The sequence below is a fragment of the Hevea brasiliensis genome, chromosome 15 (assembly GCF_030052815.1).
Source record: "Hevea brasiliensis isolate MT/VB/25A 57/8 chromosome 15, ASM3005281v1, whole genome shotgun sequence".
In the NCBI taxonomy this organism is placed as follows: Eukaryota; Viridiplantae; Streptophyta; class Magnoliopsida; order Malpighiales; family Euphorbiaceae; genus Hevea; species Hevea brasiliensis.
Window position 1 is genome coordinate 75,638,352 of NC_079507.1, and position 14,736 is coordinate 75,653,087.

General features: G+C 36.8%; 2 protein-coding genes across 2 annotated transcripts; one reads left to right on the forward strand and one right to left on the reverse strand.

Annotated features, from left to right (window-relative positions):
* The first annotated feature begins 8,124 nt into the window (after nucleotides 1–8,124).
* Nucleotides 8,125–9,127, forward strand: LOC131173807 (major allergen Pru ar 1-like). The gene is made up of 2 exons (XM_058136305.1): nucleotides 8,125–8,415; nucleotides 8,534–9,127. Exons 1-2 carry the CDS (start codon nucleotides 8,232–8,234, stop codon nucleotides 8,830–8,832), a joined length of 483 nt encoding a protein of 160 aa, XP_057992288.1. The 5' UTR covers nucleotides 8,125–8,231; the 3' UTR covers nucleotides 8,833–9,127.
* Nucleotides 9,128–10,447: 1,320 nt separating this feature from the next.
* LOC110660257 (major allergen Pru ar 1-like) lies at nucleotides 10,448–11,035 on the reverse strand. Its single transcript, XM_021818490.2, has 2 exons — nucleotides 10,830–11,035; nucleotides 10,448–10,743 (listed from the first exon to the last, which is right to left on the reverse strand). Exons 1-2 carry the CDS (start codon nucleotides 11,011–11,013, stop codon nucleotides 10,448–10,450), a joined length of 480 nt encoding a protein of 159 aa, XP_021674182.1. The 5' UTR covers nucleotides 11,014–11,035.
* Between the last annotated feature and the right edge of the window lie 3,701 nt (nucleotides 11,036–14,736).

A 14,736-nucleotide genomic window follows, 5' to 3' on the forward strand; every position in this document is an offset into this window, starting at 1 on the left:
TTCCAAGTCTTTGCCTTGAGTTGAACATAGCTTGGCATTGACCTCCATAGGAGTTGAGATGGGCTTGCAATCAAGTAACCTAAACTTTTGCAGCAAATTCTTCACATACTTATGCTGACATAATAATAATCCATCTCTTGATCGTTCCACTTCTAGACCAAGAAAATGCTTCAACTCTCTAAGTTCTTTCATTTAAAACTGCACACCTAAATTTCTTCGTACTTGTTGGATTTCTTCTGAGTCATTTTCAGTGGCAATGAGATCATCAATATATACAAGTACAACAGCCATTTGTCCATTTTTAGCGTTTATGAAAAAATTTGAATCTGCTGTAGATACAATATAGACACTGTATACTAGAAATTCAGCAAACTTGCTATACCATGCTTGTGGTGCTTGTTTTAGCTTGTATAGAGCCTCTTTTAGTTTGCAAACATACTCTGCATGAGACTTGTTTGTGAAACCTTTTGTTTACTCCATGTAGATGTCTCAATCTAGCTCACCATGTAAGAATGCATTTTTGACATCCATCTGCCAAAGCCTCCATGTGATAGTCTTCCATTTGACTTGGCCTTTCTTCTTCTTTTTGACATACTCCTGTTTGCCATGGACTCTTCATCTTTGACGAAGGACTTTCTTCATTGTTGTCATTTTCTAATTCAACAATATCTTCATCTAGTTGAGCATTTTTATCTGTTTTCTACTCTTCTAGTCTTTCTTACAGCTTTTCTTCAATCTCCTTGGAGTCTGGCGATAAGACTGCTTGTAATGACCACCAAGATGATGATTCATCGAACACTATGTTTTTTGACACATAGCACCGTCCAGTTGTTGGATTACAACATCTCTAACCTTTACGTTGATCATCATACCTAATAAATATGCGTCAGATTGCCTTTTTATTAAACTTTCCACGTAGATGGTCTGGTATGAAAACGTAACATATGCAACCAAATACGCGAAAGTGGCTAACAAGTGGCTTCTCTTTCCTTACCTTCTCAAATGGAGATTCAAACCCCAATGTAGCCTGAGGAAGTCTGTTGATGACATAAGCTGTTGTTTTCATACATTTTACCCAAAAGTGAGGTGGCACATTTTTGGCAAGCAACATGCTCCTGCATATCTCTGCTAAATGCCTATTCTTTCTTCAGCAACTCCATTATGTTGCGGTGTGCTTGGACAAGTCAGTTGCCACTTTGTTTTGCATTGTTGCAAGAATTGTACAAACTCTGTTGATATGTATTCTCCCCCATTGTCTGTACGCAAACATTGTATGTTTTGATCTAGTTCTTTTTCAACTTTCTCTTTAAACTCTTTGAATTTGCTCAAAAATTGTGACTTTTCTTTGAGAAAATCTACCCAAATATATCTTGAGAAATCAGCAATAAAGGTTATCATGTACTGAAAACCACTTACTGATGATTGTTTAATTGGACCAAACACATCTAAGTGAACTAGCTCTAATGGCACCTTGGCTCTGAATTTGGACTTTTTATATGGTAGTTGCTGTGCCTTACCATACTAACATCCAGCACACACAATGTCCTCTTGAACTTCTAGTTAGGGAAGTCCTTTCAACATTGACTTCTTCATCATCACTTCCAATTTTTGATAACTAACATGTCCTAGCCGAGCATGCCACAAATCAACTGTCTCATTCTTTCTTGTTTTATCAACATATGCAGTTTGAGCAGTCATCAAATAGACTAACTCAAACCATTTGCCTTCCATAATTAGCTCACTTGTAGCTTTCAAACTTCTGTACACCTTGACATCATGTGGTTTGAACACCATAAAATTACCAGAGGCTGTCAACTATGATACTAACAATAGATTCTTCTTCATACCAGGCACATGATCAACATTTTGTAGTTGTACTTGTTGTGAGTTGAATTGAGGTACAACTATGGTATTACCGATGTGAGTAATTAGTAACTTTGAATTGTCAGCAGTCACCACATCTCTACTTCCCTTATACTCCAACATATCTGAAAGCTTGCCAGTGTCTCCAGTCATATGATTAGAACACCCAGAATCAACGATCCAATCATCTTTATAGTTTACTACTTCATTACAAGCAGTTGCAAGAGCCATTTCCTCTTTACATTCTGACAATTGACATAAGTCTACTTCTTCTTCAATTGTAATAGAGGCCTGCAGGTCTCATTCTACTTCACTGCCATTTGAAGTTGATGCAGCAACATTGCCTTCTTCCTTCTTATACTAACAATCCCGAGCAAAATGACCTTTCTTGCCACAATTGTAGCATTCATCATTCCTTCTGTAGTTCCTTTGGTCATCTCGTTCATTATTATTGTGAGTGCCCCGTTTTGCTCCCCCTTATTGAGAGCTTCAATTTTGGCGATGTCACACCTTACCCCTCTGTAAGGCATCACATGATCCCGTAGAATACCTAATGAACTACCGCACTTCACCTACCGATAACTCATTAAGTACCCTACAAGGGATTTTAAAACAATTTTCTTATTTTTTTGATAAGTGGTGAGCATTTTCTGATAAGTACTTAAAACATGTAGTTAAACTAAAACTAGTTAATATTTTTGGCCCATTTTATTTTTACGCAAATTTTATAAAAATTTTGACAGAGTTCCCTCTGTATTTTGAGAAACCAGTTCTTCAAATACCTGAAATAAAAGCACTTCCAATAATTTTCTAACCACTGCTTCAAATTCATACTCAATCTCAACCAATTTCTCAAATTCACAAGTTCAATAATTCTCAAAATACTGTCAATCAATATCATTCATATTTCAGTTGAAACAAAACAATTTAGATACATTATTACAACATTTATATTAAGAGAGTTTTAAAACCACAATATATATTACAACTTATACAAATTTTATACAAACTGCTCAAGACCCACTTTTACATGCCCATACATTCATGTGCAATATATACATCAAAAGAAGTATTTACAGTTAGGGTATAAATTATACCCGAAGACTTCAAGCTGATAACTCCACACACCTCAAGGCTCGATCTGCTGCTCCTCTAATCTCTGTATCTGCGGCAATAATAAAGCTATCGCTGAGTACTAGGACTCAGTGGTGCACAATATACTAAAATAATCTTTATGCAAAACTTAAAGCACATTCATTCAAAAATTTGGCTAAACATGAAAATTAAATACAATCATGCATTGTAAGATTTTTCATGTAAACCAAGTTCATTTCAAAGTATCAAACACATTTCATAAAACCCACAGTTAGATCACGCCATTCGAAACAAATAGAATCTCAATAGCCAGAGGCTAAAGAGAAATCACATGAATCTCAATAGCCAGAGGCTAAAGAGAAATCATATCACAGGCTAGCTAGCTCAAATATATGGATATCCATTCACATCCTCTTCTACTGGCACACCTCAACACTTCTCTAGAGAAGGAATCAAAATTCGAAACTAATTACCCCCACTAGTCGTGCTAGTGAGGTGTTCAAATATATGGTCATGACACTGTGGTTTCAAAACTTATCTTAACAATTTGCTAAACATTGTCATTTCAAATATACACAATAACTTTCACAATTTAAATCAAACATCATAAAAATGCTATAATCCAATATTTCACATTATTCAAAACATTATGCAAAAGATGATTATAAAAGTATATGTTATGCACAAACCTCAAACGAGTCGCCTGTTGGCCTTGACTCTACTCCTCAGGTTCTGTCCCGGTATTCTTTTTCACTGAAACACGCAATTTTACCATGTTTCAGTACTATAACTTAAAATAAATCCAAAATAAACTTAGCTCCACATTTACCTAGCTCTAACGTGTTAAATTCGACGTTCTCGAAATTTTGTGTTTCGGGTTACTATTCACTGCACTATTCCAGTCAAATAGTTGACTTTTTAAGGCTTACTAGGTATGGGAACTCTAACTTCACCCACATACTACATTTTGGTCATTAAACTTGTTGGTTTTGGTCATTTTCTCAAAGCTTAGGTCATTTTGGCAAAATTGCCAATTTTCGGTTTTGATTCTCCGAAGTTGCACTGTTCCATTGGTCGATCTACTGTTGGAATTTGACAAAACTTCCTTCATAGAAAATGTTCCTTATTGTCTTAAGTGTATTCTGATTTTTGGATCACCCCAATCGGAGTTTTGTAGCTCAAGTTATGGCCAAAATAAAATTACTGTTCACGTGCACTGTTCATGCTGTAATTTTTATGCTGGCAAATTTTTTATCCAACTTTGCTCAGTAATTTGATCAAGTTAAGTCCATAATTTGGTCTAACTTTCTTCATATGAAATGTTCTACTATGTCTTATGTTTCCATCGGTTCAAGAATCGCCTAAATCCGAGTTTTCTAGAGAGAGTTATAACCATCCAAACATTGCTGCTCAATGAAAATTCTGCAGAATCTCAGTACAGTAAATTTAACTTTGCTCAATGATTTGAATGAGTTAATGGCTTAATTTGGGTTAGTGTTCTTCATGAAAGTTTTAGGTCTATATCATATCTAATTTCTGGTAAAATTTCAGGTCAATTTGACCTACCTAGCTCGAGTTATGACCAAATGAACAGTTACTGTTCATTTGGTCAGTTTGGTGCAGTGGCAGCCAGCAATCAATTCACTTTGGTCAATTGTTTCACCAAGTTTTGGTCAGTTTTTGGCCATGGTTCCTTCATGAAAATTGTGCTCTTTTATGTCTATTTTCATCTCCAATTGGTGGCATATCAATGGGACTTGTAAAATTTGAGTTTTGGTCCTTCAAAGTGGGTTTGGTCATGGTGCCAGCAGCATGACCATTGGACCTACGAATTTGGTTCTCATTCCAACAATTCCCACACATCTCTTTTGGTCATTATTGACCATTTTTCAGTCCACAATTGATCAAAGATATCATTTATGCATTTCTCCAAATTTGGTTCACAAACCCTAGCATTCAAAACCCTAACTCATCACTTTCATGCATTTAACTACTTCTAATGATTTTAATGTTAATCATTTAACTAAGTAAGGTTTCTAAACTCATTCAATTGCATCATATTCATGCAAAACATACTCCTCTCAAGCTGCCCGAAAATTCAATTTAATTCTTCCCCCATATTTGTTTCATTTAAATCAAGTTCTAAGCTCACTTAATTACTTAAACATGCATTTGAATGGAAGAATAGTAAGTTAGCATACTAACCTCAACTTTAATGCCAATTCTCCAATTTCTCTCCTTCTTTCTTCTTTCTTTCTTGTGCTTAAGTTGAGATTGCAAGGTCTAACAAGGTTTTTATGGGATTTATGAAGATTAAGTGGAGCAAATTAAGCTTAAGTGTAAGCTTAATGGAAGAAATTTTCATGAAGAAGAGAGGGAGAAGGTGGGGCGGCACAACATGGAAGAAGAAGTGATTTTTTTGTTTTTCTTTTCTTTTTTTTTTTTCATCTTTATCCCTTTTTGAAGACCAAAATTCCCAAATTAATAAAATAATTAAATTAAACCTTTATGACATCATACATGATGTCATCCCTTTGACTTTTCCAACCTCTTTCCTTTTCTTTTTTTCTATTTATTTTTCTTTCTATTAGTTCTTTAATTTAATTCTCGATTCCGAAATTTTATTTTCTCCGATTTTATTTGACAGTTAGGTTAGGAGTCAGCTCTCGAGGTCAATTGACCAAATTGCCTCTTGCCGGTTCATCCCGGTTTGCAAATAATCCAATATATCTTCCGGCTCCCTGACCTAATTATTTGACTGGCTTAACAGTTCTTTTTCATGATTTTCTCTTTTCCACTGTGTTCATAAGGGTCCTAAGGACCGCAGCATCACTTTTTACGGTTCGAAATTTGAGTTTAAAACGACTTCGCAGTCGTTCCCGAGGAGGTCACTCATCGCTGTGACTCTTGGCTCGTTTAACCTCTTATGTTCTGTTTTTCTTATTTATAGTTAACTAATTAAACATTACTAATTATTTGTGTTTATAGCTTCTCAAATTGTCTTAAGTGTGGCCCTAATCCCATTAATTGTCCGGACCGACACCGGTCACCGGAACAGTGAAATATACCAGGCTATACAACGGGGGTATTACAGGCGACCTTTCTGCCAATCTCCTTGCTTTTTCCTTTACTTACCTTCTCCATTCTTGAACTTTTCTTTAAAATTCTTCTTCTTGTTGCTAAAAAGGGCTTTTTCCTCATCTTTGATTGTAACTCTAGACATCTACTTGTTTAAAGCCTCTTGATTGGCTAACAGATTCTCCAACTCTATTAAAGTTGGTTCTTTAGCCCATCCTCGAGTGGTAGCAACTAGAGCAGCATATTCTGGTCTTAGACCATGAATGATAATTCTTCTTACTCTTAAGTCACTAATCTTATTCTCGGAATCAAGCTTTGAAATGTCGATGTCAATGAACTTCACTTTGGTAAAGTACTAGCTAATTGTCAAGTTCACTTATAAGACCAACCTGAGTTCATTCTCAAGTCACTATAATTTTGCTTCATTTATTCGTGTGAACAATTCTACTAGAGTGTGCCATGCTTCCTTTGGTACTTTGGCATCTTTAATGTGATGTAATAACTCATCCTCCACTATGATTGATAATGTGTACATAGCTTTCCCAGCTTTAATTCTCCACTTTCGAGCCTCCTCATCATCAATTGGTGGTGTAGTATCACTTCCCTTAACGATACTCCATAAATCTTTCCCCCAACAAATAGTACTGCATGAGAATACTCCATGTACTATAGTTGTTATGGTTGAGCTTCTCAATCGAACTAGATGAACTTGTTAGATCTGCCATAGTGACTTGACAGTGTTGTAAATAGTATATGAACAATTGTACCAAAAAATTAAACTAGGAAAATTCCCAGGAAAGATTGGAGGGTCACAATGGTCCACTTAAATTTCAATCTCCTTAGACAGAATTTTCCTAGACATGCAATTAATAGCATAATATATTATATAAACTATACCCAACAAGCCAAGTTAGTTTTGTCCCTGACATTAACTTCAGAATCCTGGACTACACACTTTCTTCAAGCATACATTGGTCCCTGACCTCCCGCTCTCATACCACTTGCTAGAAAATTTAGGCATATTTTTTTTAAAAAAAATACACTCTAAATATATTTTTATTAATTTTAACAAGATAATAGCAAAAGTATAATAATTTCTTATATACAAGATCCATTAACGTGGCAAGTACAGAATATACTTTAAATTATACTAATTTCTTAATTACAACACTCTCACACTCTACCATTTTCTCTACTCTCCTTTGGATGGGAATTCTATCTCTCACCTCACTTCACTTTCCATGCCCAAAACCTTGAAGGAGCTTGGCTATTTATAGGCACATAAAGGTCCCATTGCATTTAATGAAAATCCAAGAAAGTCTAACAAAAGATCTAATTGAAAGATATTGGAGGATTTTAACCATGTGGCTAAATCTTGGAATTAAATTAGTGTTGACTTCAACAATAATATTCAAAACGACTCTAATATCAATTAATTAAATTTTATTAATAAATTCAATAACTCATCACCAAATCAAAATAACAATAAACAAAATAATTTATTCCTAACATAAAAGAATTATATATATATCAGTATTATTCAAGTATTATTTTCAATTTTCGTAAAAAAAAAAATATTTTCAATTAACTAAAAATATGAAAAGTCTTCTACCCCGTCCAAGCAGGCAGGCATCTTTGTTGCACTAGATTGACCATGGAAAAAACTATCATATTTCATATTAGGACAATTAATGCGATGTAGAATATTGACTATATATTTAAGGTATATGAATGGAAAGTTAAAATAGCTCAGAAGGTAAAAGAATTTCAAGATAAATCAAACAATTCTCCATAGTATTATAGAAAAGATAATCCTTGTTAATTAAGTCCAAATTCCCTTTAAAATCTTAAATATTTTTTTAGAGAGGAAAAAAAAAAGAAAGAGATTGGTATGTATGTACTTGATCAATTAAATTTTCGAAAGGAACAATATCTAATAGAAGTATATATTAGGAGTCATCAACATGTAGCAGCACGCCCTTTTTCATTACATGCTCTTTCTGACCTAAATGCAAAATCGTTTTGGTCTTTACAAGGAATATTTTGACGCAAAACCTTGAAGCTTATTCTATAAATACCTCCTTCTGCTCCTGCATTTCGCCACACAATAGATACATATTCATCCTACTATTCTCTATATAGCATCTTCCTTCTTTATATATTTACCTTCCATTTAATCTTTTTCAAAGGCCATCATGGGTGTTTTAACTTTTGAGAGGGAAATGGCTACCGCTATCCCCCCAACCAAGATGTTCAAGGTCTTCGTCCTTGAAGCTGACACTGCTATCCCTAAGATTCTGCCTCAGGTCGTTAAGAATGTGGAGATTATTGAAGGAAATGGAGGGCCTGGAACCATTAAGAAGACTTCCTTTGCAGAAGGTAACAATTAATTAGTTGAATTACACCCTTTGCAATAAAAAGGTTAATCAGTGTATCAAATTATAATAAAATTATGATTATCAACTAAAATATGTTGTGTTTTTATGCATGTTTTTAGATAGGGAAGTGAAGTATATTAAGACCCAGATTGATGCAACAGACAAAGACAATTTCACGCACTGCTACAGTGCTATCGGAGGCGATCCATGGATGGACGCACTGGAGAAAGTTTCCTATGAGATCAAAATGGTGTCTTCTTCTGATGGAGGATCCATTATCAAGACCACCACCAAACACTACCCAAAGGAAAATGGTGAGATCGATGAAGACCAGATCAAGATTGGAGCAGAGAAGGCCCTGGCATTGTTTAAGGCTGTTGAAGCTTATCTCTTGGCAAATCCTGATGCTTATAACTAATTAATCAAAATTGTGTTATTATTTGGATGGCTGGCGAAGCCACTTTTGGCTCGATAATAAAAGATTGAAATCGTGTTCTTTGGTTTCTCTACCAGTGGATTAAGGAGTATAATTAATCCCTAGTTAAGCTCATAATAAATAAACAAGAATTTTCTTTCAGAAATGTTGGAATGTACTTCTTCATATTTTCATTGTTGGCTTACAGCCATGCCTTCGGAAGTTATGGCTGTTTTGTATGCTGATGGCCCTCGGGCTTTTTAATGCAATGCTCTGAATGCTCATCATTCAAATTCAATATTATGTAATCACCATTAGCACAATTATCTTATGTTATTCTTTTGTCCTGTTCAGTTTTTTTCATTGGACAAATGCAGTGATGCCTTGCTTTTTTTGACAGCATCAAATCAGACTTCTCAAAATATTATTCAAGCGTCAATAGCTTTGATTGAGGCTATAATTAGTCATTGTTAATGTCAATTTTATTTGACTAAAAAAGGAGGAAAATTCATGGCAGCATTCACAAAAAATATATTCAGGACAGTAACGAATGGGAGGTGAGTCAAGCGAGGAAGGCCGCCGGGAAATTTTATATTTTATATATATTGTAATTATATATTTTTGTATTTTAAAAAGTTTTTCTCTCGAAATATTGCTTTTTCAATTTCAATAACTGATTTTTTTTCATTATTGGAAAACTGAAAACATCGAAGCTATTTTAAATATAATTTATATTAATTTTATAATTTTATATTTTATTTATAATATTTCTATTTATGTTTGCATTGGGAAAGAAAAGACAAAAGAAAGAACCTGATCTGTAACTACATTCAGAAGCGGATCCACTTGGATAAAAGAAGGGTCAATTCACTCTTTTTTTTTTTTAATTATTTTTATTTATTTATATATCTATTTAAATTAATTCTTCATAAATTTAAATATTATTTTTAAAATTTAATTGAGTAAACAAATTATTGTATACTTATAATATATGATTTAGATCTTATTTTTAAAATTTAAGGCTTAATTATTTTTATATAAATATTAAATATATTATTTTTTAACACACGAAATATATTATATAATTTATTTATATAATGACTTCAAAAAAAAAAATTTTTCTGAATCAGCCACTGACTAACTTGACAAGCATAATTAGACAAAGACTCGATCAGACTATTAGTACATTATCGACAAGAAAATTTGAAGGGGAACATTATCAATTGATTTATAAGATTTCTTTTTTTTTTTTATCTCTTTGTGCGGGGAACATTTCTTGAAAATCACATTGAAAGGTGCGATTTAGAAATTTAATGTGTGTATATATATATATATATGTATATGTGTGTCTTGAGATCAATTATATATATATCATCAACACAAAGAATAATCAAATTACTAAAAAAAAAAAAAAACAAAGCAACTAATATAATTTGATTGCATGATAAATCTAGCGCATTTATTGAAAGAAAAAAAGGGATTCATATCATTCATTTTTCTTTGCCACGTAGAAAATAACAGGTTTCTCTTTCAGCAGACTTTTATTTGCAAACCAAAGGCAGTTTTTTGCTTACAAGCATATGTAAAGGACTACTTCAGCAGAAAAGTGGCAGCAGTTTTAGCAGGCATCAGGATTAGCCAAAAGGTAGGCTTCGACAGCCTTGAACATTCCTAAGGCCTTCTCTTTGCCGGCCTTAAGTTGGTCTTTGTTAAGCTCAAAGTCACTAATGGTATAGTAATTGCTGCTCTCCTTGCAGATGCATCCTCCATCAGGGGATTGCTGGAACTTGATATCGTAAGTGATTTTTTCAATCCCATTCATTAACATGTCGCCTTCAATCACACTATGGCTGAATTTTAAGTTCTCTTTATCAATCGCTTCTATCTTATTCTTCGAGTACTTGAATTGGCTACCTGCACATAAATATTTAACATTCAGTACTTGAATTGGCTGTGATGCTATCTAAAGGAAAGCAAGTTTAATAAATCGATGATCATGCCTTCTCCAAAAGTAACTTTTTTTATGGTTCCAGGGCCTCCATCTCCTTCTAGGATTTCAACACTCTTAATGGCCTGTGGCACAATCTTTGGTAGGAGAATATCGGAATCAAGGACCAAGGCTTTGTACAGCTTAGCCGGCGGGATGGGGGAGGTGACAATCAATTCGTAGGAAACAACACCCATGTTACCTTAGGAGTTGAAAATGATCCAATAGGAGAAAGGATTAGGATTTGGTTGCTTTGTAGTTGTCCCTTCAGTGAAGAAATATGGGTGACTAAAGGGTGATATATATACACTGGTGCAACCGTCTATCCTGTGGTATCATACTATCTTTGTTTTCTTTTGCAGGATTTCCAGCTGTTTGCTGCCCAATAGATTCTTTATGGCGTCCATATTTTTTCTGAAGAAACAAATTTTGGGATCAAGGTTCCATCTATTCTTAGCAAGTACTTTAAAAAAAAAAAAAAAAAAAAAAAAAACTGAACAGTATTTTCATGATTAAAACATGATGGGAACTTCGAGTGTTACATGGCTAAAATTAGGATTGTCGACACCATATTTTGGCCGATCCATGAAATCAATAAACTTTGAAACCAATCCCTAACACTGAGTCTCCCTTTGCCAAATAACCACATTTCCGATCTCTCCTCAAAAGGAATCTAATCAATACTAAGTCCACATATCATTTAAAGCCTCACCGATCTCTCAAACCAATTGTCAAGTCCCCTGATCAGTCAATTATATTTCCGATTTTTCTTGTCAAACGAGATTGAACCAACATTAGGCCTTCGTGCCACCAGTCTTATTGTCGATCTCTCATTTAAAAGTTTGGGAATAATAAAGTTAAGGTTTCGATACGGTTCAATGATGATCCCGATCTTAAGTGTTCAAGTCAAATTTCCAATTTTAATCAAGTCCCGTTTAGCGTTGGTTCCCAGCCGATCTCATGCTTATTGTGTTTTTCGACCTCTTACATTTAGATTAATAATCACTTTTAGATGTTGTTCTAATATGCTCAGACAATCAAGTGCTTATACAATTTAGAGACTTTCCGATCACATCCAATCGTTGAACAAAAAGGGAATTTCATTTCATTTCATATTAAAATTTATACAGGTCATTCGGCTGGGGGATCACCCCCAGCCTGATCTACATTTTGGTCGCTCCCTCTCTCACCTTCAGCCTCCTCCTCACTATCCTCACCTTCGTCCTGGGGAGCCAGATCTACCATCCAAGAGAAGTCCTCCTCGGGATATCGCTTCTTGAGCTCGGCTAAGAGATCCCTATGAGCGTTCACATAAGCGCCGGCCTCCCTTGTCACCGCCTCTTCTTTTTTAGCTTTGAGCTCCTCAATGAGGTGAGCAACTTCACAGGCTTGGAGCGCCCGAACTTCTTCAAGGACATGAGCTCGCTCGGCCAGAACTTGAGCTTGCTCGGCCAGCTTATCCTCGTAGAACTTCATTCGCCCCTCAATTTCAGATATGTAGTTCTGAGCGGATGAAAGTTGGGATCGGAGGAAGCCACTTCGTGACCAATCTTTTCCACCTCCTTACTGAGACGGTGAGCCTTCTCCCGGACTATGTGCTGGTTCACCAAACTCTCCACGTTCAGGCTCATTGTCCGGGTCAGGATGTCATCAAGATTATTCGGGGATAACCTATCCCGATCCTCTTGAAGGCAGATCGAGGCCCCCAAGACCTTGGGTAAGCCCGGATTTTCCCGAACAGTCCGGTTCTTCTCCAGCGAGTGGATCAGAACTTGAGCGCTACGGGAAAGGGTCCTCACAAGAGGTTGGGAAGGACCCACTTCTGCACTCGAAGCTACTGGAGGAGGTGGAGGCGGCTCTTCTTGGCGAGGAGGAGATCAGACCACTTCTATGACCGGCGGTCCCGAGGGTTGAGACGAGCCTCCTTGCATCTCCACGGGATCATGACTAGGCGTTTGAAGCAGCTTGGAACGCTTCATCTCCCGCACTTTCCGGGAGACCTCCCTCTTCTGCTTTTGGCTCTCCTTGGAAGCCTCGCCGCTTGCCATACCTGCACAAAGAAGAGGTCAGTGAGATCGCTAGGGCCCAAAGATTAGAGATATAGAAAATACCAATGCCTAGGTCAGAGAGCTGAAGCCTGCGATCTTCGCCAGTAATCAACTCCATTGTCCAGTGATGCAGTTCGGCTATCACTGCATCCAAATAAGAGAACTTCTCTCTGGCCGCCTGATCTTTCAGTTCCATCACCATCAGGCCTTCTTCCCTATTCAGGGTGATGCACTTCGAAAGTAAGGGGCCCTGGTGCAGCCAGCTGCGAGGGAAACCCTCAAAGCCGTTTGAAATTTTGCTCTTCAGAATAAAAAAGCGATTCTTCCAATTCTTCAGGGAGGAGGGCAGATCGGTAAAAAGCCCACAATGTGGCTTCGCCTGGAAGAACCAATACTCATCGTCCTTTCAATGAGTTAACCTATGTAGTTCGGCGAATACCTTAGTTGTAGGACTGAGTCCCTTAGCTCGGCAGAGGCCTCTGAAGGCTTCTAGGATCCGCCACGAGTTCGGGTGAACTTGGGCGATGCACACTTGGTGAAATTTTAAAACTTCCTTGAAGAAGTCATCAAGAGGGAACCGCAGCCCGGCTTTTAATTTTTCTTCGTATACCATGATCATATCGTTCTCCTCGAAGAAGTGATCGGCATAAAGATCGCCGTGACACTTAATCAGCTCGTATAAATCAGGCCGAATGTTATACTCTTGGCTGAATGACTGCAGGTCAGTTTCTTGAAGGATTGATGGCAGTTCGTCCATGGGAAGATTTTCTCTCCCTGAAGAATGTACATGCCTTGTTGGTGCTCCTTACCCTCGAGCTGGAACAGAGGCCCTAGGAGGTTCAGGTCGCACACTTGGTCCGACCACCTCCACTTCATCAGACGACCACAAGATCTGAACGGAAGGGGGGCTTGCCGCTCTCTGACCCTCGGCGTCTCTCATTTTCAAAGGAAATAGAGAATTTAAACTAAAAGAAGGATCAAAACTCTTACCGGAGCTTGATCGGTGTCGGAAGAACTTGAGAAATCGAGAGAATTTTGGAATCGCTCGCGGGATGCTGAAAATGACATAAGAGAGCAACTGGCTGACCCATCCCCTATTTATACCTGTCTGAGCATTTAATGCTCACAGCATTCCAGGCGGTGCATCGGTTAGCGGGACTCGCTAGCTTTTCTGACACGTCTCACGAATATTTCAGAAATTCCATAATAAAAGAGATCGGCTAATTACAGATCGGTGAATTAAGGTAGATCGGTTAAAGGTTGTTCAGTTAGGAATCGGATCGGATAAACACATCAGAGATCGAAAAATAATCAATGCAATAATAATAAAAATGATAATTGACAAAATAAATTTTATTTATAAAAGGTCAAATTACATCAGTTGGGTGATCTCCAGAGATCGGGTTACATTAAAGGTCGGATTACATTATTTGGGCGATCTCTAGAGATCGGATTACATTGAAAGTCAAATTACATCATTTGGGCGATCTCTAGAGATCGGCAGTACATCCCATCTAATAAAGACCTATGTCAAAGCCTAATCTCGTGGCTGAATCAAAAGATGTGTTAGGCCAGCCATCGACATCAGACAGATGTACAGCTCAGATGGGGGGATTATGACTCTCAAGAAGATGAGAGAGGTCATCATCAATGTTATTGCTCGGAACCGAGCCACTGTCGGGACACCCAATGTGGTGAGAAGCCAAATGAACTTCAAGGCGCAGTCACCAATGTTAAGGGGAATATTAGCAGTCTTCTCACCCGAAGTCAGTTCGCCGAATATATCGGTCGAACGATTTGAGATCGACACGATCGAAGTCCTCGATCCAGGTCGGTAAGTTAGTCCGGTTCTCTCACTGTCATCTAATGAGG

What these genes read in the sequence shown, in the direction of transcription:
- LOC131173807 (XM_058136305.1), top strand. Translation starts at nt 8,232, where the DNA reads ATGGGTGTTTTAACTTTTGAGAGGGAAATGGCTACCGCTATCCCCCCA. An exon ending in GAAGACTTCCTTTGCAGAAG is followed by an intron (nt 8,416 to 8,533) that starts GTAACAATTAAT and finishes GCATGTTTTTAG; the next exon opens with ATAGGGAAGTGAAGTATATT.
- LOC110660257 (XM_021818490.2), bottom strand. Translation starts at nt 11,013, where the DNA reads ATGGGTGTTGTTTCCTACGAATTGATTGTCACCTCCCCCATCCCGCCG. An exon ending in AAAAGTTACTTTTGGAGAAG is followed by an intron (nt 10,744 to 10,829) that starts GCATGATCATCG and finishes ATTTATGTGCAG; the next exon opens with GTAGCCAATTCAAGTACTCG.